Source organism: Odocoileus virginianus, chromosome 20 (assembly GCF_023699985.2).
Source record: "Odocoileus virginianus isolate 20LAN1187 ecotype Illinois chromosome 20, Ovbor_1.2, whole genome shotgun sequence".
Classification (NCBI taxonomy): domain Eukaryota; kingdom Metazoa; phylum Chordata; class Mammalia; order Artiodactyla; family Cervidae; genus Odocoileus; species Odocoileus virginianus.
The window spans coordinates 45,956,438-45,978,612 of record NC_069693.1 but is presented as its reverse complement, the minus strand read 5'-3'; the positions used below and the strand labels follow the sequence as shown (position 1 = coordinate 45,978,612).

General features: G+C 57.9%; 2 protein-coding genes across 4 annotated transcripts; one reads left to right on the top strand and one right to left on the bottom strand.

Annotated features, from left to right (window-relative positions):
* Positions 1-121: 121 nt before the first annotated feature.
* On the bottom strand, positions 122-16,136 carry GALNS (galactosamine (N-acetyl)-6-sulfatase). Of its 3 annotated transcripts, XM_020911717.2 has the most exons (15): positions 15,916-16,004; positions 15,474-15,614; positions 12,603-12,726; positions 11,943-12,017; positions 11,563-11,665; positions 9,570-9,713; positions 8,883-8,949; positions 8,569-8,696; positions 8,147-8,286; positions 6,934-7,037; positions 6,557-6,693; positions 5,921-6,023; positions 4,230-4,351; positions 2,780-2,897; positions 122-983 (listed from the first exon to the last, which is right to left on the bottom strand). In XM_020911717.2, the coding sequence occupies exons 3-15, from the start codon at positions 12,724-12,726 to the stop codon at positions 897-899; spliced, it is 1,452 nt and encodes a 483-aa protein (XP_020767376.2). In that variant the 5' UTR covers positions 15,474-15,614; positions 15,916-16,004; the 3' UTR covers positions 122-896. The 3 variants fall into 3 exon arrangements, with proteins under 3 accessions (XP_020767376.2, XP_020767375.2, XP_070307507.1); XM_020911716.2 differs by lacking the exon at positions 15,474-15,614 and having other exon boundaries at positions 15,916-16,136; XM_070451406.1 differs by lacking the exons at positions 11,563-11,665; positions 15,474-15,614; positions 15,916-16,004 and having other exon boundaries at positions 12,603-12,610.
* Positions 16,137-16,278: 142 nt separating this feature from the next.
* On the top strand, positions 16,279-21,533 carry TRAPPC2L (trafficking protein particle complex subunit 2L). The gene is made up of 5 exons (XM_020911723.2): positions 16,279-16,387; positions 17,556-17,728; positions 18,660-18,747; positions 18,864-18,943; positions 19,744-21,533. Exons 1-5 carry the CDS (start codon positions 16,355-16,357, stop codon positions 19,787-19,789), a joined length of 420 nt encoding a protein of 139 aa, XP_020767382.1. The 5' UTR covers positions 16,279-16,354; the 3' UTR covers positions 19,790-21,533.
* The last annotated feature ends 642 nt before the right edge of the window (positions 21,534-22,175 follow it).

Below are 22,175 nucleotides of genomic sequence, written 5' to 3'. Positions count from 1 at the left end.
GACTCAGGGCTGAGGGAGGGGCTAGCCAGAGGTGGAAGTCCAGGCATTTGGCCCATTCCAGCCTCGACCTTGGCACCCAGGGGGCAACCTTCTCTAAATAGAATTTGTTTTTTAAAAAAGCTAAATGCCTGTTACTTTATTCTAAACCCGTTTTCTTCACCATTCCCCAAGTCTTAACAGTAGAGTTGGCAGGGTAGTCTGCAGACCGGAAACCACCCATTGGGAGCAGCCCACAGGCCCTTAGGGCGGGAAGCTATGCACAGGCTGGCTCAGGCTCATCTTCAAGCTTTGCCACCCTGGACTCCACGAAGGGAGGGCGGGGAACCTCTGAGGCACAGACAAGCCCCAGAGTGTCTAAGATGTCTAAGGGAGGTGCTGGCATCAGCAGTCCCCACTGGACTAGGGAGGCTCTGGGTTAGAAAGGCCCTTGGCCGCTCCCATCGTGTTCACACCACATCTCTGCACCATGGGGATGGGGAACGCGGGGGAGGCACTGGGAAGGCCCTGTGCAGGAGCCAAGGGGCAACACAGGATGGGCAGGTGGCCTCAACACCAGGACCGCAGTCCTCGAGGGGCTGCATCGTGGCCTCCGGGTCCAGGGACAGAACTCAGGCCCTGGACGAGGCGGCCACAAGGTAGCTGGAGCAGGGTGGGAACATGAGGCGGGTAGCCTCCAGTTCAGGGGCTGCTGTGGGCCCCAGGCAGCAGTCAGGCGGGCCAGGCCGGCTGGCGAGAGACTCCAGGGCTGGGCTCGGGCAGGTCCTGCTGCCGGCTACAGGCGACGTCCGTCTGGCAGGCAGGCAGGGCAGAGGGAGTTGGTGCTCTTCCAGCCGAGGGCCCTGAGACCAGAGGCTTCCTAGCCCGGGGCTTGGGCCTGGCCTGAACACAGGCTGTCTCTAGTGGGGCCAGGAGCACTTCTCCGGGACAGACTCCGGGGGTGTCAGGCACTTCCCTAACTTTTCACAGCCTGGGGGCGCCCAGTTCTAGGTAATGAAAGTTCAGAAAGAGGACATACAGTTACTCCAAGCACTTCCAGACTCAGGTACTGTCTAGACTCATGCCCTGCCCAGGTCTATGACCTGCCCTACCCTGACAGATGGACGCCACAGTGTGGAACCACCTGTCTCATCTCTACCTGGCCTGGAAGCAGCTCTGTGCCCGAGGCTGGCACAGGAGACACTGCCCTGCGGCAACCCAGTATTAACAGGGCCCGCTTGTCACTGAAGGGGACAGTCTGCTAACTGCCTGGCACCATGGCCTCTGTAGGCCCCCGGGTGGTGGCGGCGTGGCTGGGACAGACTCCTCCCTCCCCATAAGCTATGTAGGCGGTGGCCTTGGTGCCTCTGCAGGCTTGCCTGGCTGCACCTTCGTGTGCAGACTTGCTTTGTGCAGCCATGATTTCCTGGCAACAGGACACTCACATCCCTGAGAGGGAGCCTTCGTGGCTTTGCCGGGTCCCCTGACACAGGAAGTGTGCCCTCCCTAGAGTCACTCCACCCACTCTCGCCCCCCTCAGACCCTGAGTCTGAATTGGAGCATCAGTGCCAGTGAGAACCGCAGCTCAAGCCTCCCCTGCCCTGAACACCTTCAGGTAGCCCCTCTGGATGCACGGTCACCTGGCAGGGCCAGGTTTAGGAAAGGGAGCAGTTCCCAACCTTTGAGGAAGGGCAGAGAAAGGGGTCGGGTGCACGCAAAAGCAGATTCTGGCCCCGGCCTGTGTGCTTGGGGGTCAGGGAGAGTGTCTGATGAGGCCCTAGGGAGATAGGCTGCGAGCTGCTTGTCCTGAAAGCAGAGGACACATCCAGAGTCTACTCGCTGGTCCAGAGGAGCTTGGTGGAGCAAAGCGTGGAGGGTGGGGAGTGCTTTGCACACGGGTGCGCACATGCACGTGCCCACGTGTGTAAGCCGCTGAACCCCTCGTGGCAGTGCAGGCTTCAGAGTCCGAGCCCAACCCCCACTGTTCACTCACTTGGGAGCCATGGCAGTTCTGGCCGCGCCCGGGAGGTGGCGGCAGCGCCCCTCAGGTTGGCCCCTCCCCATCTCCGGTACTGTCACCAAGAACCCTTAGTCTCTGAGCCACCTGGCAACTGCCGCTACCTGGAGACCTGGCCCACAGGAGACGGTGTGCTGGGGTGGGGACAGCACCATGTGCAAGACGACGAGACGGGCTTGGAGGGGGCACCAGGGGCTCCACCCCGGGTAGGGGTCTCTGAGCCACTGGGACCTGAGGGATCTCGGTGGTCCTGAGACGAGGCTCTTCTGCTCCATTGCTGAGTCCAGGGACTAGGATGCCAGCCTGGTGTCCTTCCAAGGGACGGGGAGGCCCTGCTGGCCCCTGCACTGAATCTTTCCCTGTGAGCCCTGGATGTTGGACCACAGTGACCAGGCCACCGCCAAGGCCAGCTGCCCCAGGTACTCCTCACCACTAGGGAATATATTCAACATCCTTTAGCTCTCGTCCCCCTCCCCAACCCAGCTCAAGGCAGTAGCTTGAGCTGCACATCCATCCTCACAACTCCAGCAGGGTTTGGTGGGGGTGGGCGAGGAGTGGGGCTCACAGCCTGGCCGCACCCCAGGCCATCCACTCAGCCTGTCCACACCCACATCCCACACGGGTTTGGCTCGTCTTGCACCTGCAGAGAGGCCAAGAGACCCCATGCCGCTCCTGTGAGGTTGGGGCCAGAGCAGCAGGAGGGAAGCGGGGCTCATGTCTGAGGCAGACAGCACAGCACGCATGCGGCCCTGGGCCGCCCCCACAGTCAATGTACAGACCACTCACCATGACTGCCCGGTTGCACACATTGAGCTGGGGCTGTCCAGGGACCAAGGCCTCCTGGTGCTGCTGGACGACCGGGGTGATCCTGCGAAGGGCATCCAGGTACTCGATGCTGGCAATGCTGCAGGCAAGAGGCACCAGGTCACGAGGTGGGGGAAGGGCAGAGCGAGCTTTGTAGCCCACTCAGGTAGATCAGGGTGTGGGGAGACCAAGGGGACAGCCCTGCTCCAGGTGCCACCATCCGGCAACCTGCCAGGAAGACAGGCTGGGGCTGTGGCCCCACCTTGTCCTGCCTGCCCTCCCTGAGAGGTGGGCATCCAGGGAACCGCCCCACAAATGAGGGTTCGGGCAGAGCCAGGGGCCCAGGACAGTGGCCGCAACTCTTCAACCTGCTCCTCAGTTGGAAGCCCGGGAGTGCTGCCCAGAATCGGGGGGCTCTTTCCTCTCTCAGGGTCTCTTTTAATCCTCTGGCCCAAACTCCTTTTTCTTGGGGCAACTGGTCCTGCCTGACAGGACCGAGCCCACATGGCTCCTGGGCCCTCGGAGTCCTGCTCTGCTGGCTGCACTCGTCCCGCCAGCTCGTCTCCCCAGGATCCTGTGTGACAGCATCGGGGGCAATGCCTGGGAGACCACGCGCTCAGCCCTGCACACTTTCCGGCCAGGCGGCAGCTCCAAGGGCTTCTTGCCCAGAGCTCTGTCCCCCAAGTCACCCCATGCAAGTCATGTGGTCTCCCCACTGGGGGAGCCTGGTATCCATGCTGGGCCCTCTGCTTGGGCCAGTGACCCTGACAGTGATGGTGGGGTCTCCTGGGGGCACAGTGGCAGGTGTGTTCCCTGGGACCTCAAATTTCAGGGGACACCATCTGGCCAGCTCAGAGCCAGGAAGGGGCAGGGCTCGCTGCTGCTGCCACCATCTAATAGGCACTTGTATTGGAAGTCACGTATCTCCCTCTCTCTCTCTCACACACACACACAGACACACACACAGACACACACACACACACACGTCTGCCATCCAGGGCGGGGCTCAGATGATGTCTCTCCTTATATCCCACCTGGAGACCTGGAGGCCCACACTACTCATCTGTGAGGCGGGCTAAAGGCCTGGGGGCTGCCGGGGGTGGGATCGTGTGCCCCACCCCTGCCATGGCCTGGCTGGAACAAACATCGGGAACAACAAGTGGGTGCTGGGATGTGACTCAGGGGAAAGCCCAGTGGATGGAAAACTATGGGGTGCAAGAGAGCAGGGCCAGTGACTCACTGACCTTGACCTCTGGGTGGCCCCAGAGGGCAGTCAGGCTGCCGGAGGCCCCGTAGGCACAGGGCTTGCCGTCTGCTCTTGCCGGGTCTCAGCTCCATACTGACTCCGAGGCCACCTCAGCCTGGTTTTAACCTCCAGCCTTGGTCTCCCTACCTGTGCGAGCGTCCTGGGCCCCACAAGCCCCTGGCTTACCTGAGGGGGAACCTCTCTCCGGGGTCTCGGCCCAGGTGGAAGATGAGGGGCAGCTTTGTGTGCTCCTCTTGTGAGTGGGTGGTGACCCCTGAGACGTTCTGCCCGGGACAGAAATCAATGCCCTGAAACGAGAGGTTGGGGGGAGCATGCAGGTGAGTGCTCTGTCTATGGGGCTCCTTGAAGTGGAGCAGGTCACAGGATAGCAGCAGCCAGTGAGAACCGCAGACAGAGCCTTCCCACACCCGGCCCAGAGGTGCACCACCTGCCCCGGGCACCGTCCCTTGGGACCTTGGTACTTTTCTGTGGGGAGGGATGAGTCTCTTAAAAATATTTTAGTCCACATTCTAATTTCTAGAGCAAAGAATCTCATGTCCACCCTATGGGCCTTGTAGCGATGAGGTACATGGCAGCCACAAGACCCCTTGGCTGGCTGAGGAGGAGGGACTATAGACCTGAAGCCAGAGGAAACACAGGTGATCCCGACGCCTGCCTTTAACAGGAGTTGGAGCATCTGCTCCACCAGGCTTAGGGTCCAGCCCTGCTCCACACCCTCCAGGTGGCCTCTGCCCTTGGGTTCAGCCTTTGATGCTCGTGTGAGATGGAGTTCCTATGCCAGCGAGTCCCCCAGGCTGGAAGGCTGCCCCCCGGGGCTCCCTGACTTGGGAGCCACCTGCTGCTATCCTGGGTGAGTCAGGTGAGGCCAGGGCAACCCTCCAGAAGGACTGGGGACCCCGGGGCCCCGTAAGCAGCTGGACAGTGGTCTCCAGCCACTGTTGGACATCGTTTACAGATCTGGAGTAGAGTCCTGACTGGGCATGTTAATCCTGAAACAGGGCTGGGGACACAGTGGTGCTCCCTGCTGCTTCTGACAGGTGATCCTCCCAGCACCCATGTGTCTCTCCTGGCCAGCCAGTCAGCAAGTATTCTGCGGTTCAGTAAAGCAGGAGCCCAGGAGCCTAAGAAATTCCACTGTCTGTACCAAGCCATAGACCCGAGTCTGTCTAAGCTGCTGACGGCGGTGGGCATGGACACCCAGGTGGGTCCTGAATGGGTGACCCTCTGACCTTCCGGGAGCAGATCAGCTGGAAAACAAAAATGGATTTAATGGTGGGAGAAACAACCACGTTCAGCGTAAAAAAGCTGAGCAGTTAATGGAGAAGAATCCAAGTCTAGACAGAAAACACAAATTATAATTTGGATGCAAATCAAATAAGCTATTTAATTAAGAGCCCACTAATTAGCATTGGATTTTTCTCTTACGACTGCTCATGGGAGGGAGGCCTTGCCCAGGGGCCATTGCAGCTGAGCACTGCCACCACCGAAGCCCAGCCAGGCAGAGAGGGGTGTGGGGAGACCCACCCAGCACAGCACTGGCTTCTGGACGGCAGGGTGGAGGGAGGGAGGGATAGAGCAGAACTTTGCCCTTGAGCTGACCTTGTGGGTTTAGTCCATAAATGCAGAAGATCCTGTGAATACACAGACCCTCCCTCCTGCCTCAACCCCCAGGCATCAAACACCCTAGGAGGGGAGGTCACGGGCTTGGTGGGGACTGGCTTGGCACAGCCCGTCTCCTCCTCCATCAGCCCGGCACCCAGTACCTGACCCAGGATACCCTCAGGTGGCTCCCAGGACACCATGCCAGGGGTACGGAGCCCTCCCCAAGATGGCTCCATGGGGCCGAGACCTCTCACCTGTTTGAACTCCTCCCAGGAATTAGTCCAGGTCCAGAAGTGGGCCTTGTACTGGCCAAGCGTCACCGCCATCAGTGTGTTGCCGCGGTAATAGAATATCGGTCTGAAAAAAAAAACAAAAACAACAACAACAACAAAAAAAGAATATCAGTCTGTTGGGGGACCGGCAGGGTCAGGAGAAATGGTCCCTGGGCTTCGGGGGAGGTCCCCCGGGCAGGCCCATGATCCTTGGTTCTGGGGAGGCCAGCAGCGGAGCGAGGGGGTGGTGCCTGGGCTTGGCAGGTAGCCTGGCCAGGAGGACCATTGCGGCTGGCACCCCCACCCCCTGCTCCTGCGGTAACAAGCTCTCATGGCAGGTTTTTAAGACAGAGAAAAGGCAGCAAGCTGTCCACTCCGGGCCGTAAACCTGCTCCAACTATGCTTGTTCACAGCAGCCAGGAGAACTGATTTTGTTTGAGCACAACAGTAGCTGGTCTTGAGCTGGAGAAAATGACTTTGGACAGTGCCCAGGAGGAGGTGGACATGAGCAGAGGGTGGTGAGGGATACCGCGGGGAGGAGCAAGGCCTCTCGGCCCCACCACACATTGCATGCCCAAGTCCCCTGGATCTCACCTCCCTCTGGGCAAGGATACCTACCTATCTGTCAGGTGGCCCTGTAGCATGGCGGGGAGGAGGTCCAGGCCGTCAATGGCCCTGTCCCTGGGCGGCTCTAGGCCTGCGAGGGACAGGCTGGTGGTGAAGAGGTCCATGATGCTGCCCAGCTGGTGGCTCACCTGCAAAGCACACGGCCCTATGCTGCCCGGATGTGCACAATGAGATGCACACATACGTGTGCACACACACAGACCCATGTGGTCACATCCTGCATCGTGTCCACACATGGAGAACAGAGGCAGTCCCTGCCCGATGACATGGATGTGTGGCCTGGTGAGCACAAGGAGCAGGCCAGGAGGCGACAGAGCCTTCTTGCCCAGGATGACCGCAGGCCTGGCACGAGGCCTGCTCTGACTCACCTGGCCGGCAGGGATGTGTCCAGGCCACCAGGCGATCGCAGGCTCCCGCATCCCACCTTCAAACGTGGTCTGCTTCCCACACAGGAAGGGCCCGTTGCTGCCACCTTGGGAGACAGCTGCCCATCAGCCCATGTGCCTGAGTCCCCAGGGCCACACACACCCTTCCAGGCACTTGACCTTGGGATTTGACTGTGTCCATCTGGTTCCCTGTCTGGCCTTCAGAGGTAACACAGCTGAAGCACCAATGTCACCTTGGAGATACAGGACCAGCCCTGGGGTTCAGGCCTCAAGTTCAAGGTCAGAATGCCTGGAGATGGCTGTGACCTAGAGCTGTGGTTGTAAGGTTGTGCCCCTGTGGACAGCAACCATGGATGCACAGAGCATGTAGACTGTTGGTGAGAGGTGAAATGTGAAACAGTCAGACCCCCAAGCCTGGCAGGTGCTGGATCCTTAAACGCCAGTGTGTACAAGCAGCTCCTGTGCTCTGGGCTCTAGGGGTACAGACCCCATGTTTCTGACATACCCCACTCTGAGCAGGTGGTCCTTGAACCTCTGGGCAGAGGGCAGTCAGCCCAGCCCTGGCTAACAGTGCCCGTGACAGAGGGAGGCTCCTGCCTCCCCAGGGATGGGGAGATGAAGGCAGTAGTGCAGCATCTTCCAGCAGCGAGCCCGTGGTTCAGCCCTTCCCTGCAGCCCAAAGCCCACCTCACTGGTTGGCACAGGGCCAGCAAGGGTCACTGGCCAGTGGCTGATGAGGGCCGTTCCTCGTGTTTCTCTAGCTGCGGGTGGGTACATGGGTTGTCACTGTATTGTCCTCCCTCCGCAGTTCCTTCTCGGCCAGTTGCTCTGGTGCCATCCCTGAAGATCCCCAGACCCCTCTCTGCCCAGGACTCACAGCTGCAGGGTCTCCCAGGGCCTCCCCACGCAGGCCCAGCCCTGGAGGGTTTCCTGCTGTCTGGGGCCTTCCTTACAGAGCTGAATGACTCAGGTCCTCCTGGGGCCTCCAGTGTTTTTTAAAAAAAGGACAGAGAGACACGTCACCACGGGGGTGTGAAACCCTCATGGGACTGTGAAAAGCCAGGTGTAACAACCTCCCTCCACGATGTGGAAAAGCCTCAGACTTGAGCGGCCTGGAAGGCAGGTGTCTGAGCAGGCCTGCAGTGGGCCAGGAGCTGAGGGGCCCCAAGTGGACCCCGTCTGCTGGGGCACCTGCCTTGTCTGGGTGCAGAAATGAGGGCAGCACCATTGTCAGATGTGAAGAAAACAAAGGTGTTCTCTGCGATGCCCAGGTCCCGGAGGAGATGCAGGATTCTCCCAACACTGTCGTCCAACTCACGGATGGCATCCCCATACCTGCGGGAAGGATGGGGCGGTCAGTGGGGGCTAGCGGCATCGGGAACATAGGGCGGTCGGAGCCTAACCTCAGGGGTGGAGGGGAAGGGGCACACAGGTCAGTCTCAGGTGGAATCGGGGTAGCGCCAAGCCCTCCGTCCACCCCCTGGAAGAGGCACAGATGCTTCACCATCCACAGCTGATGGTCACTTGTGACAGTGACTCTGCCCTGCAGGTGATCAGACATGGCTAACCCTCCCCACTCCCGCCCTGGAGGTCCAGGTCTCTGGGGCAAGGGCTCACCGCCCTCGCTGGCTGGTGCCCAGGAAAGGCTTGGAGGCATAAACGGGTGCATGTGTAGCATCGACAGCCCAGTAGAGAAAGAAGGGGCGGTGGGCTGCCTGCTGCCTCTGAATGAACTCCAGCGCCTCCTGAGGAGAAGGACGATGGTCATCCCCATCCGAGACCACCCTGCTCCCTGGCCCGGAGCCCACCCAGCCCTGTCGTCCCTGCCCAAGACCACCCCTATCCCCAGCCCAGAGCCCACCCAGTCCCGTCATCCCGCCCAAGACCACCCCTCCTGGGCCCAGAGCCCGTGCAGCACTGGCGGCCATCACCTGCAGATAGATCTGGGTGAGGTTGGCTTCTCCGGTCTTCAGGTTAATTGGAAATTCTTCATAAAATCTGAAAACAGTACAGACCCAGACAGAGATCAGCCTTCAGTGCAGGGAAGCCCCATCCCTGATCTCCTGGAGGAAGTCAGAGCCTGGAAGGTCCCAGATCCTGGAAGGTCCCAGATCCTGGGGTACCAGGTCCAGGCGGGGCTGAGGCTGCACCTCTGCCTGGCAGACAGGCAGGACTGGGAGAGGAAGGGGTGGGGGGGTTGTGGAGGGCGCAGGGCCTCTCTCTGGGGTGCAGGGGGGCGGTGCTGGGTGAGCTGCCCAGTTGTGTGGTGCACTGACGTGTACTGAGCTCCAACAAGATACAAATAATAAAAAGGAACAAAGAAAGGGAAGTTAACCCAAACCCCGCCCCGTAGCCGCCCGATGGTCAGAACAGGTGGTCCTGCAGCTGATGGCCCCTGGACAGTGGCTTGGAACGAGGCTGACCATCTGGAACGCAGCCCCCTGGCCACTTCAGGGGTTGGGCCTGAACTCTAGAAGCCGAGTAAAGTGTCTGGGGCTCCCAACACATTTCCTGAGACTGTTAGAAGCCCTCTGAGGTGGCGAGCTTATCAGTCAAAGCTCACAGGACAAGTCTGTGCGTGTGGAGGAGCTGGTGGAGTGGAGACCAGGGCTCGATACCTGCCAACCATCTCCTGATCCCGGTACACAGGGATGTTGGGCCTCGCCTTGTCGTCGTAAGGTCCGAAGTGACAGTTGGGGGATCCAAACCACTCGTCGAATCCGTGCCTCAGGGGGTGGAACTGAGGCCGGTGGCCCAGGTGCCTGGAGACAGTAACCCAGGGCACTTCAGGGAGCTCCACAGAGCAACCACCCTGGCCTTCGGAGAACAGCTCAGCAGACAAGGTCCAGCCAGCCCAGGGCGAACTGAGCCTGGCGTCCTGAGGCCGCAGCCCCTCCCTGCTTGGCCACCCAGGAACAGCAGAGGGGAGCACACCCTGGGGCTGCCTGGACCAGGTCTGGTGATTGTGCTCGATGCCGGGGCAGGAGCCAGTGGGGACAACAAGAGAACATGGCGAGATGCCTGCAGGGCGACGGCCCAGCTGTTTCCTGAGGCTGTGCTCAGACCCACCCCCTGCTCCCACCCAGGGGCCCCTTCCCACGTCAGGTCCTTCTGCCAGAGAAACGTTACGGCTTAGGGAAGCAGTGTCGGGGCAAGGTGCCCCCACCCTGGGAAGTGGACAGGTCTCCTAGAGTCATGTCTGCAGGGTCGCTGGCACAGGCCGACCCCAGGTGACCATGAGCTCACCGCACTGCTTGGTCACTCGGCCAGGATGGATGTGGCTGGGGCACCAGGGCAGGACAGGGCCAGAGCTGAGTTGGCTGGCAGCGGAATCTGCGTGCCTATAAGCAAACCTCTCGGTCCCCCACTGTGGGTCCTGACCCGCTCTGCCTCCAAGAGACGGCTGCCAGCCTCTGCAGCCCTTGTGCGGGGTGGGGTGGGGGACACTCACACTGGCTCCGCCCTGAGCTCTCTGCAGAGGTGTTTCCTCTCTGGGCCGCAGCTACTCAGCAGGGCTGGGCCTGAGTCCTTCAGCCCAAATGGACTTCACAGAACAGAAACAACCCTGAAGGTCCAGCTCATGTGAAGCTGTTGATTCAAAGAGCTGGTCCCGAAGCAGCTGTGGGGTCAGCACTGTCTGCAGAGCCCATCCTCACACTGGCCAGGGCCATCCTGACCCCAGCCTGTCCACCTCCCCAAGTCCATGCCAGCTGCTTCTCCAGGCCCTGCCTCCTCCAGAGTCCGCCTGCCTCCAGAGCTCATGGGGACAGGTTCCCCCTCCAGCTGGGGCGGCCCAGAGTCACTGACCATGAGCGGAAGACTGCTGGACCAGGGTGGAGCTGCCGGGCTGTGCAGGGAGCAGCAGTCATCACAGGGACTCCCCTACTGTGGGTTCAGCCCTGGCACGGCCCAGCCACCATTGCCCCAGGCCTTCCCGTCTCTGCCAGGGCTATGCAGGCTCCTACAACCCTTGTGCCCTCTTCAGCTCCGCGCTGCAGCCACCACCCTCTCCCAGCTCGTCAGCTCAGCAGGATGGCTTCCACCTGGTCTCAGGAGTGAGGAAGTGCTCCTGCAGCTTCCAGACTCCCCGACTCGCTGAGTCTCCTTTCCTGGCTTTTGCAGACTCCCCCGCCACCATAACAACTGGGTGGAGCAGGGGCCCCCAAGAGGGGCAGATGAGGTGCTTGAGAAGGTGCGTGCCAGGGGGCTGAAGGGGAGAGGGTCTGAAGCACAGCAGCAGGAAAGGAGACAGTTAGGTCTGGAAAATCAAGGGAGGCTTCCTGTAGGAAGGCAGGCCTGGTCTCTGAGGGGTCCAACAATCAGGGGAGGGTAGAGAGGACATCCGACCTCTGCACCAACCTCCAGGGCCACGCATGGGGGCGTCCCTGGGGAGCAGGAGAGGAGACACCTCACAGCCACTTAATCATCACCCAATGACCCAACCACATGACCCTCCACCCCTGCCTGCTTCCTGGTTTCACCACGAGACGGAGCCTCCTGACGTGTCCTCCGTGATGGCATGTGTGTGCAACGATGGGGCTGCTTCGGTGGTGCTGTGCAGCTGACACCGCAGCCTTGCCACGGAGCTGGCTGTTGGGGCCTGGGACTCACCACTTGCCCACGATCTTGCTGACATAGCCGGCCCCCTTCAGCAGCGCTGGCAGCAGGAGCTCTGAGTCCGGGATGCCCCCCACTATCTCCTGCGGAGTGTAGGCTGTGGAGCAACGTAGCCCTTGAGCCGTGCACAAGGGAGGCCATGCACTGAGAGGATCGAGGGGCAGAGCCCTGGTGGGGGTGGCACCGCCCAGGCACTTTTCAGGTCCTCCAGCTACGCCTTACTGTCAGCACTGTTACCAGGGTGGAATGGGCAAACGTCTGGGGGTGGGGTCCGGACCTCAGGAGAGGACCCACCCCTGGGGTCTCTGGAACACACCCTCCTCCAAGGACCAGGTGAAACCCCAATGGGTAAGGGAGCCTGCCCTGGAGCCTACCGTTCCTGGCGTGCCCGTTGGTGGTATAGAAGCCGCTGCGGATGGGCAGACGTCCGGTGAGCAGAGCTGCCCTGGCTACGCAGAAGGGACACAAGAGAAACATGTGTTACACGTCCAGCCTGAGGCTGGCCCTGCAGTGCCTGAGTCCCAGAAGCCCCTGGAGAGCCAGGTGGGCACACAGCCTCCCGCCTTGTGCTCTCCAGCTCCTGAGACAGCCTGTGGGTCATGGCCAACACCCCCAGGATTACTTCTCATCCTGAGATCAGAGATTCTCCTCACCTATAGGGCCCCCACACCTCTGGCTGACAACCACTTCCCCAGCCCAGTGCCTCCTCTGAACGAGCCACTGAACTCAGCTTCATGAATGAACAGCCACTGCCAAGGTCCCCACAGGTTCCAAACCCTTGGTGACCTCTGACAGCTCCAGTGGCCCCGTGTCCCCCATGGGGTGGATCCTGGGAGCTCCCCAGTGCCAGGATCTGATGGACGCCTGAGTCAAGGCTGCCCCTCTACACCCCTGCCCCATCCCCATGCCTGCCCGCTGTGTCCCGTCTCCTGGTCTGCGGGTCCCCCTGCCCTGCCTCACCTCACTGCTGTCTCCCTGCTCCATGCGTGCCCCCTGCCCCCACGCCCCAGTGGCCTGAGCCAGCCCTGACTTACACGGGGAGCACAGGGGGTTGGCTGTGTAGAAGTTCGGGAAGAGCATTCCCTCCGCAGCCATCCGGTCCAAATTCGGGGTCTCTCTGGAAGGTTCTCCATACACCCCCAGGTCGCCCCACCCCATCTGCAGGAAGGAGCATGTGGAGGTCAGGTGAGAACACAGCCAAAGCTGCAGCCCCTGGTGTCCCGAGTGTGGCCAGGACACGGTCTGATGCTTCCCTGGTGCAGATGTCAGCCCACACACTCACGGGGCACTAGCATCAAGACTCCCCTGCCCTCCACAGAGACACGGAGGCCGTCCTACTCCATGGGGCAAACAGATTTGAAAACAGCGGTGAGGGCCCACAATGCCAACCCAGTGAGGCCCTGAGACCCGCAGTCCCTCCTGAGCTTGCCACCCAGAGAACCGAGCCGGCCTGCACCTAGACACGGGGCAGATGTCCACAGCAGCAGGACTCCCGACAGCCCTAAGGAAACGCCCGAGTCCATCACTGATCAACAGTGGACAGAACATGGTCTGTCCACCCAGTACTGGGGTGAACAGAGGCCCCCCTCAAGTTTCTTTCCATTGAGAACCTGTGAACATAATCATATCTGGAACACAGATGTATCAGCCTGCCTACACCTGTGCAGAAGTCAACCAGACTCCGGCCCTGCGGTTCCCTTCCTGCCCTCCACCTTGTTTTCCTTAGCGGGACGTTCAGGGCTTCTGGGCAGGGGCCACACGCGGCTATGAGGAATGATCATGCGTGTACATGTGTGTGTCCACATCAACACACATGGGAGGAGGCCCTGGAGATTCAGGATACTGTGGGGACGCAGAGCCGGTGTTTGTACAGCCCAGCCTCACACTTTCCAGGAGTCATGGGGGCCTCCTTAATCCTGTTTTACAAGTAAAGAACAGACACACACACAGCGCTAGGGTCCAGGTGGGCAAGAGGGAGCTCTGTGCCCCCATGCCCCGCCCCGGCCCACCAGCCACAGAGAACAGAGGTGAGCCAGCACCACTGAAAAAAGCTACTCAGCATCTTCTGAGGGCTTCCACGAGCTGACGCCTACTGGGCCTGCGCCGAGTCTGAGGACCTGCTGGGGGGCACCCCCAGGCCTGATGACTGGAGGGGTGAGGCCGGGTGAGGATACAGGACTGCGAGGGGCCTGAAGCCTGTCTGGTCTGGAGAGCCGTGTTCCCCACTAATGCTCAAGTTGCTTTGAATGTGTTTTCTAACATTCGCTGACCAGGACAGAGATCTCCCCAACTTCTCCAGGCTTCAGCTGCCAGAGTCACAGGAGATGACACAGGAGAGGTGGGGGTCACCAGGGTCTTTTGGCCTGCTGTTCCTGGTTCCTGGGGCCCACCCTGGGCACCCAGGTTGATAGTCCCCCGGTCAGCCCCCTTGAGTTAAGACGTGCCCAGCATCGGTCCCCCTCCACCACTCAAGGAATGCAAGAGAGACCAGGAAGCCACCCGCTAGGCCTGTCACCCAGCAGCCCCGGTAACAAGCAAAGAGAAACAGTCGGTGTGGGCGCAGGTTCTGTTTGGTTGTTTTAGCTGAGCGGGGCCTTAGTTGCTGTACATGGGATCTTCCATCTTTGTTGCATAATTTGAAATCTTTAAAAAAAAACAGACTTTATTTGGCTGTGCCGAGTCTTAGTTGCAGCACACAGGGTCTTCATTCTTTGTTGTGGCATGTGAACTCTTAGTTGCGGCATATGAGATCTAGTTCTCTGACCAGAGAATGAACCCCGGGCCCCCTGCATTGGGAGTGCAGAATCTTAGCCACTGGACCACCAGGGAAGTTTCTAGGTTCTTTTTTTAGCCCCATAAATCCAGGAAACGACCATCTCAACAAGCCTGCAGTGTCAGTCTTCACTAATGAAAGTTGGGGAAGGAAGAGGCAGAAGTGGGAGAGACTAAGGGCTCAGCTTGGTTCAGCCTCGATGACTTAAGTACTTAAACAGCCTTCCTGCCTGGGAACCTGAGCTCTGAGAAGGCTGACCGCAACACAGCAAGCATTTCCAAGATCCACGGATCGGTTATGAAGCAAAGTTTCCTAACCAGTCATCAAACGGGCTCCCAAGGAGAGGAGCTTTGGGGCCCCTTCGGGAGCCAAGGTGTCTGAACACCTGTGACTAAACCGAAACACATTCTACCTCACCTCTGAGAGGAGCCACTACATATTGGTGGCTCTGCAATCTTTTCTAGCTTATCTGAATGTTGTTAGCTTTTTGTAATAAAGAATTAGGGTAGTGGCTCTGCAATCTTTTCTAGCTTATCTGAATGTTGTTAGCTTTTTGTAATAAAGAATTAGGGATCCCCTGATAGCTCAGCTGGTAAAGGATCCGCCTGCAATGCAGGAGATCCTGGTTTGATTCCTGGGTTGGGAAGATCCACAGTGGAAGGGATAAGCTACACACTCCAAAGAATTACTTTGATAATAAAAAATGTTGCATGATATATATTTTATGTCTTTTTCTTGTACTAGATGTTTGAAATCTGAGCATTTCACACACACAGCACCTTGCAAATCCCACAAACCAGGCGCGGGCGTCCAGCAGCAATGTGAGGCTCGTGGCCTCAGCCCGGACTACTAGGAGTGTCTTTGCTGGCCTTTTGGGGGAACTTTGAGATATTTTTACTCGTGACTCTTCTGACACTAAATATGTGTGGGAACCTCCATTTCACTCACCCAAAATACATTCCTGGCTTTCCTGGAAAGGAGGACAGGGACCGAGTCATAAAGAAGCTGGGAACGGCTCGGTTTAACCCCAGAGTTGGCTCACCAGAGTGACCAGGGTGACCTGGGGCCACACACATGCTCAACGGGGGACATTCCTCTGGTTCAGTTCTTTACCACCCTACAAAGACCTGACCTTTGGCCAGAAATCCCAGCAGAGGCAGGGCAGCCAGACCAAGCAACGCTGGTCCAGTAAGGCAAAGACAGCAGAAGGGACTTTCAGGGCAGTCAGGACAGGATCTCAGTCAGCTCTGCACTCTTTTTCTGCCACCAACGCCTGGAGAATTGGAGGGCAACAGGTGAGCATAGGTCCTGGAGACCTGGTCCTCACGTGGCCAGCATCACAGTTGGTCTGGGCTGCCGCTCAGAACTTCCAGCGCGGTGTGGGGCAGGGATGGGGCAGTGGAGGCGCAGGGCAGAAAGGTCTTCTGGTTCGGCCCGCAAACGATCACCTCACTTCAGTTTCACTCATGAAGAGCCAGGCATGACCACCACACCGCTGGCCGCCCTTCCCCTGCCTCCTACCCCGCGCCGAGCGCAGCAGCCCTCCCCGGAGCCCGGCTCGCGCGGACACTCACGTCGTCCATGAGCAAGAGCAGGATGTTGGGGGGCTGAGGGGCGCCCTTGACCCGCAGCTCCGCGGCGCTTAGCACCAGAAGCAGCCACCACCTGGTCGCCACAGCAACCGCCGCCATAGCAACCAGGCCAAGTGCCACAGACCCGGGAAGCTGCAGGAGCCAGACCCACTAAGCGAGAGGTCCTTCCGGCCTGGCGATGGGGCGAGGCCACGCTATCTGAGTGACAGGAGGGGCGGGGTCAAGACTCTTGGACTAGAGGCGGGGGGGGGGGGTAGGGCGGGGTCCGGCCCACTGAATACCAGAAGAGGCGGGGCAAGGTCGGCTGAGTGACAGGAAAGGCGGGGTCACGGCTGACCGAAAGACAGGCGAGCGGGGCGGGGCCTGGCCGGCTTCGTGACCGTCGTCGTCGTCACGTGACGCGGCCGGTCGGGCTCCCAAGATGGCGGTGTGCGTAGCGGTGATCGCCAAGGAGGTGCGTACGCGGGCTGCAAGGCCCGCTCCAGCGTCACCTTCTTTCTCCGCCTTCCCTCCTTCCCTGCCTCGGGGACTCCAGAGGGTGGGCTCTGGGACTTTGCCGAGCCTAAGTGGCCGGGGCGGGCCCGGGGTAGGCGCCGCGCAGACCTACACCTGCTGCTGCCGGAGCGTCACAAACCGCTTCCGTTCCGGGCCCCGCTCCGCCCAACCATCGTCGGCGGCTCTGTGGTTTCCTGCTCCGGAGTCTAGCCGTCCACTTCGGTCCGTCGTGCTCCGCCGCGCGCTTCCACCGGCCGGGCCATCGCTCACCCTCCACCCCAGACGACTGACTCGGGTTTTCTCCGCTCGGCAGCCACAAATGTACCGTGGCACACCCCTGCCTAAAATCTCAACAGTGGTTTCTCATTAGGATCACGTCTGAATAACCTTCCTCCCATACCAGTGACATCCTTCACTCCAAGCAACGGAATTACTTGCAGCTCCCCTGGCAGGCTGTGCTCTCTCACTGGGTCTTTACACGTGGGACCCCTCCCTCCCTCTCTTCCACTCCCGTTCTCTCCACTGGCCACCATAGATTTCACTTTGTGTATAAAGCTCTTTCTAAATCCTACGATTGAGCTGCGTGGCCATTCACCCGCCCCTACTACAGGGAACCTTGGTAGCCTCACAACCTTTTGTTAAGACCAGGCTTCTACGAAAAAAAAAAAAAAAAAAAAAGACCAGGCTTCTGAGGCTGGTCTCCCGTGAAGCTCCTGTTACGCTGGGTTCTGTGTTAGCACGTGCTGCATTATTTGTTGGTGGGTCTGTGGACTGTCTCCTTCACCCGATGTCATCCCTATCAATCAGGGTAGAGGCAGTGTTGTGCACACTGTATCTGTGTAGCACCAGGCCTGTGGCAGCCTGGGAAGATGCTGTTTAAACTCCAGGGTTAGGTTGCTCCAAAATGGCTCTGCAGAGATGGAGGTCTGAGCTGAGCCTTAAAGGGTCGAGAATGAGTCTGCCAGCGCCTCTGCCCAGGTGACATTTGCAGGAGTTGGCATTTTGGGAAACAGCCAGTATCATGGGATTAGGAGAAAGGCACCTGCTAGGGTGGGGCCTTGTTTTCTGGGCCTGTGCACCCAGGGTGGATCTTCGTCATTTCAGCCACCATCATCCTTTTCTTGCAGAATTATCCTCTTTACATCCGCAGCGTCCCCACGGAGAATGAGCTCAAGTTCCACTACATGGTGCACACATCCCTGGACGTGGTGGATGAGAAGATCTCTGCCATGGGGAAGGCCTTGGTGGACCAGAGGGAGCTCTACCTGGGCCTGCTCTATCCTACAGAAGACTACAAGGTGTATCCTTGTGTCTGTCAGCGATTTCCAAGTCTGGGGATTTCCTGCAGTCACGGGGTGCACTGTAGCATCAGGTTCCCTTGAAAAGTATCTTATAACATCACTTGGAAAGGAAAAAAGATGTGGGCTTTTGACCAATGGAGAATTAGAGCAGCTTGAGACCAATTAGGACTTCATACCCTTTTTTCTTTAGTTAAGAGGATGATGTGGGAACAGCCAGGCTTGAGTTGCCTGGAGAATTGTGACAGTCCTCACTTGTCCCTGGAGTTTGTGGAGGGACTGGGGACTCTCTAGCGTCATGCCTGCAAGGACGCCTTCCTGTGCCGTCCCAGCAGGACCACCGCCTCCTGAGCCAGGGGTCATTGTTCACTCATCTCTTTTTCAGGCTCAGCCCCACCTGTCTCTCTAAGATCTTGACCAGGACAAATTACTCCAAAACCCATGGAGTTCAAAGACATTCCAACAAGTATTTAATAGTAATGAGTTTTCCCAGTGTCACTGCCTGGGAGCCACTGGTCCACAAGACAAAGTGGCCTTTAGAGGTGTGGGTACCTTAGGCAGTCTGCACCTTGTTTGTGCAACCTCTGGTTTTGCAGTTAACTCTCTGGGGCTGGGAATTGATGCACAGAGAGGGCGTGGTGCCCCAGGGTTTGGGCAGGACTTGAGTTGTGACAGGCCTTAGTTGCCTGCCCTCTGCTCCTCCATCAAACACTGAAAACTGTATAAGGAAGTGTCCGGTCACACCCGGCGTGGCCCTGTGTCCTCCTGGCACTGCGAGACAGGCCCAGCCCAGGGCTGGTATTGTGATGCAGGTTGTCATGCACCTCCAGAGCAGCTGAGGAGCTGGGGGACATGTGCAGATGGCCCTGCGCTCACAGACTCTGCAGTTATGAGTCCCTGTGTTATGAGCAAATTCCCTAACCAGCTGTGCAGATACGGCTATGTGACCAACTCCAAGGTGAAGTTTGTCATGGTAGTGGATTCCTCCAACACAGCACTCAGAGACAACGAGATCCGCAGTGTGAGTGTGGGGACTGGTGACTTGATTTTCCGTGTTTCTTTAGAAATGCTGAAAAGCCCCCAGCGTGGTGGCAGCTGTGCGTCTGTGTGAAGTAAACATGTTGTTGCTTGTTTCAGATGTTCCGGAAGCTGCACAACTCCTACACAGATGTAATGTGCAACCCCTTCTATAACCCTGGGGACCGCATTCAGTCCAGGTGGGCGTGGCGCCTTCTCTGGTAACCCCTGCCCTGCTGAGAGGCAGCAATTCTGAGAGGGATGGAGAGAGGGAAGGTCTTTTTAAGCAACAGGCACTGTGCCTCTAAGGCAGCTGTTCTGAAATGGCATAACCCTGTTTTCCCAAACAAACGCTTACATGGATCTCCAACATGTGAAACAGAAGGGGAGTTCGGGAGCAGGGCGGGGGCAGAGCTCATCCATCTGGTCTTCCAGGTGCGCCCAGCAGGTACTGGGGCGCCTCCCCAGATCCCAGTGAGGGCCCAGGCATGTGGACAGGAGCCTTCTGCGAGAAAATGTTCTCTTGCCAGTGCTGATTTTGTCTTTGACATTGAACTTGGATGATTAGAAAATTAAATTACAGATATCTTCCAAATAGCCTTCAGGTAAACACAGACAAAACACTGGAACGTCAAAAAAGATGTTTCCCAAAGAAGCATTCATGTGTATGTGCTCCAGAACTGCTCCTGGGAATTCCCTGCATTCCCAACAGGTGACTCTAGCCAGACCCTTCCTGTGGCACCTCCCCTCAGTGGTGACACTGTGTCTTGGGTCATCCGGGGTCCCACCCCTGACTGGAGACCCAGCCAGGGCAGCTCTGTGGAAAGTCACGCAGGAGTGAGGCAGGAGACTCAGATTCTCACCACCCAGTGTGGGAGGATGCACATTCGGGCTTCAGCCAGCTTCACTTACCTGGACCTGGGAGACTGACGTCTCTGCCAGCCAGGGATGGAGGGCGGGTGTAGGTCTGCCTCTTTGATTGGTCTATTTCTTTCTACAGGGCCTTCGATGGCATGGTGACTTCCATGATGATCCAGGTCTGCTGAGCAGAGCTCTGCAGCCCCTGGCTGGAAGGAATGGTTCTGTACATAACCGCATTATCCAGTTGTCTGTTCATCTCACTTGCCTCTCCTGGGGGTCGCTGGGGGCAGGGCCTCATGCTTGGGGCATGTTGACTAAAGGTCTTGTGGGATCAGCTTTGGGTTTTTTCTTCTGAGACAGCAGAGGCTTTAATTAAAGAGAGTTTAGGGACTCCCCTAGTGGTCCAGTGATTAGGACTCTGAGCATCCACTGCAGGGAGCCCAGGTTTGATCCCTGGTGGGGAAACTAAGATCCTGCAATTTGTGTACTACACCCCAAAAAAAGAGTTTATGTGGGACTTTACAGGGGACAGAGCTGATCAGGGACCAGATGGAACAGGAACTCTTGTTCCCACCAGGGACGAAGGGGCAGGGAGAGCCTGGTGGCAAGAGCTCCTGGAGCTTGGAGCCCTGTAGAGGCTTCAAAGGGAGGGCAGAAGACCTGTAGACCAGCCACCCTGCTGCGTCTATGCCCTGGCTGCACACCCCCCCCCAGTGACTGAGAAGGTGGGCTTGTCTGGAGGGGTCAGCCTCCTGTGCCCAGAGCCCAGAGCCTAGTTAGAGGGGCACGTGGGATGGCCTGCACACCTTCCCCTAGGGGTGGGGCTTCCCCTTTCTGGTCTTGCTCCACCCTGGAAGGCTGCCTTCTTGAGACCATGTAGCTATCATCTTATCAACTGCTGGTGGACATCAAATGAGCAAACTCTTTGAGAGTCCCCTTCTGCCTCCTCAGTTACTCTGGAGGGGGTCTCTGGCCAGGAGAAAGGTGGCTTAGACTCATTGGGAGTGCGGAAGCTGTGATCTGTGTGTTGGCAGCCCAGGGCTAGATCTGGGGTGTATTCTGCTCCACTTATGAAATTTTTTTTATAATTACAGAAATTAAAAAAAAAAAGCTCAGAGTGTATGTGAAAGGCACAAGTCCCAGGTTCCCCACCACCACCAGCCTACACACACACACACACACACACACACACACACACACACACACACGGAATCACAAGACCTAGACGAGGACCAACACACACACACACACACACACACACACACACACAGAATCACAGGACCTAGACGAGGGCCAACACACACACACACACACACACAGAATCACAGGACCTAGACGAGGGCCAACACACACACACACACACACACACACACGGAATCACAGGACCTAGACGAGGGCCAGGAAGTGTGATCAGCAGATATGGGGCTGATGCAGCCATCTTCACATGGGCTTTCTCCCCAGTCCATCCTCAGATCTCTGGTTGAGCTGTTACTAGTAATCTCTCCTGCCTGAGAAAATGACTGAAGCAGGGATTGCAGTTTGCTAAGCTGACATCCATTCTGCCTTGTTTCTTTACTAATAGATCCCCAGTGTTATTGGAGACAGTTGGCCAGACAAAATATACTTCCTTATCCTCACATGGGTAGGTCATTGTGGCATATAAGTGGATGATGTTGGGAAACACTTGCAGGAAAGAGACTTAAAAGAGGGATTTAGCTGGCAGTACCTTCACCTTTTCCCTTCTTCTGTCCTGGAACTTGGATGTGATGGCTGGAGCTTAGGAAGCTATCTTGACAGCATGCAGACAAGATTCATCCTCTAAGGATGGGGAGCAGAAAACTAGGCTAAGTCTGGGTCTTTGCTGACATACCAGTCCTGAATGTTCAGCATTTTTTTAAAATGAAAAAATAAAACCCTTATCTTGTTGAAGCCACTGTTGTTTGGGTTTTCCTGTAGGTGGAGCCAGACCAACCCATAAATGGCTTTACATTTAAGGGTTTTCACATGCATTTCCATTTTCAGCCTGAGAAAATAAGGGTTAGAAGTAATATGCTTGCCTTTGCCAACAGAACTCTCAGATAGCACTTTCACCTTAACTTCTATTTTCTTCATACCATGAGGCTGGCCTCAATGAAGGCCACCTGCCTGTGTCCCCTGCCACCTCAGGCCCATCCTCCCTCCAGGGCTGAGCCCTATCAGATGCAGCTCCTACTCAGCCCTTGGCTGTTGCACCAGTGATTTCTGTTGAAGTTGGTCTTCCCTCCCCATCAGCATTCCTTCTCCCTTCTGTGTCAGGCCAGATGGGCCAAGAGGATGCTGCGTGTCTTGGCTTCCTCTGGGTACAGCTAAGGAAGTGTGGGTCGGAGCTCTGGCTGCCCATGTGGGCTGCTCAGACCTGAAATCCAAGGGAAAGGAGTGCCTCCCAGGTCCATTCTCCTTGAAGTGGCCATACAGAAGGGATTAAGAAGGTACTTCTGAAAAGGGACCAGTTCCTTGGGGTAGATGCCTGTCAGCAGGTTACTTACAGAAAAGCAACTTGCAGGGACTTCCCTGGTGGTCCCAGTGGCTAAG

Bases quoted from the DNA above. Each gene is read 5' to 3' on its own strand.
- GALNS (XM_020911716.2), bottom strand. From the start codon at position 16,032: ATGGCGGCGGTTGCTGTGGCGACCAGGTGGTGGCTGCTTCTGGTGCTA. The intron at 7,038-8,146 runs GCAGGTGCCCCA...CTGTCTCCCAAG, and splicing joins CATTTCTGCACCCAGACAAG to GTGGCAGCAACGGGCCCTTC. The intron at 2,898-4,229 runs GTAAGCCAGGGG...TCTTGCCTGCAG, and splicing joins GGAGAGAGGTTCCCCCTCAG to CATTGCCAGCATCGAGTACC.
- TRAPPC2L (XM_020911723.2), top strand. From the start codon at position 16,355: ATGGCGGTGTGCGTAGCGGTGATCGCCAAGGAG. The intron at 16,388-17,555 runs GTGCGTACGCGG...CTTTTCTTGCAG, and splicing joins TAGCGGTGATCGCCAAGGAG to AATTATCCTCTTTACATCCG. The intron at 18,748-18,863 runs GTGAGTGTGGGG...TGCTTGTTTCAG, and splicing joins GAGACAACGAGATCCGCAGT to ATGTTCCGGAAGCTGCACAA.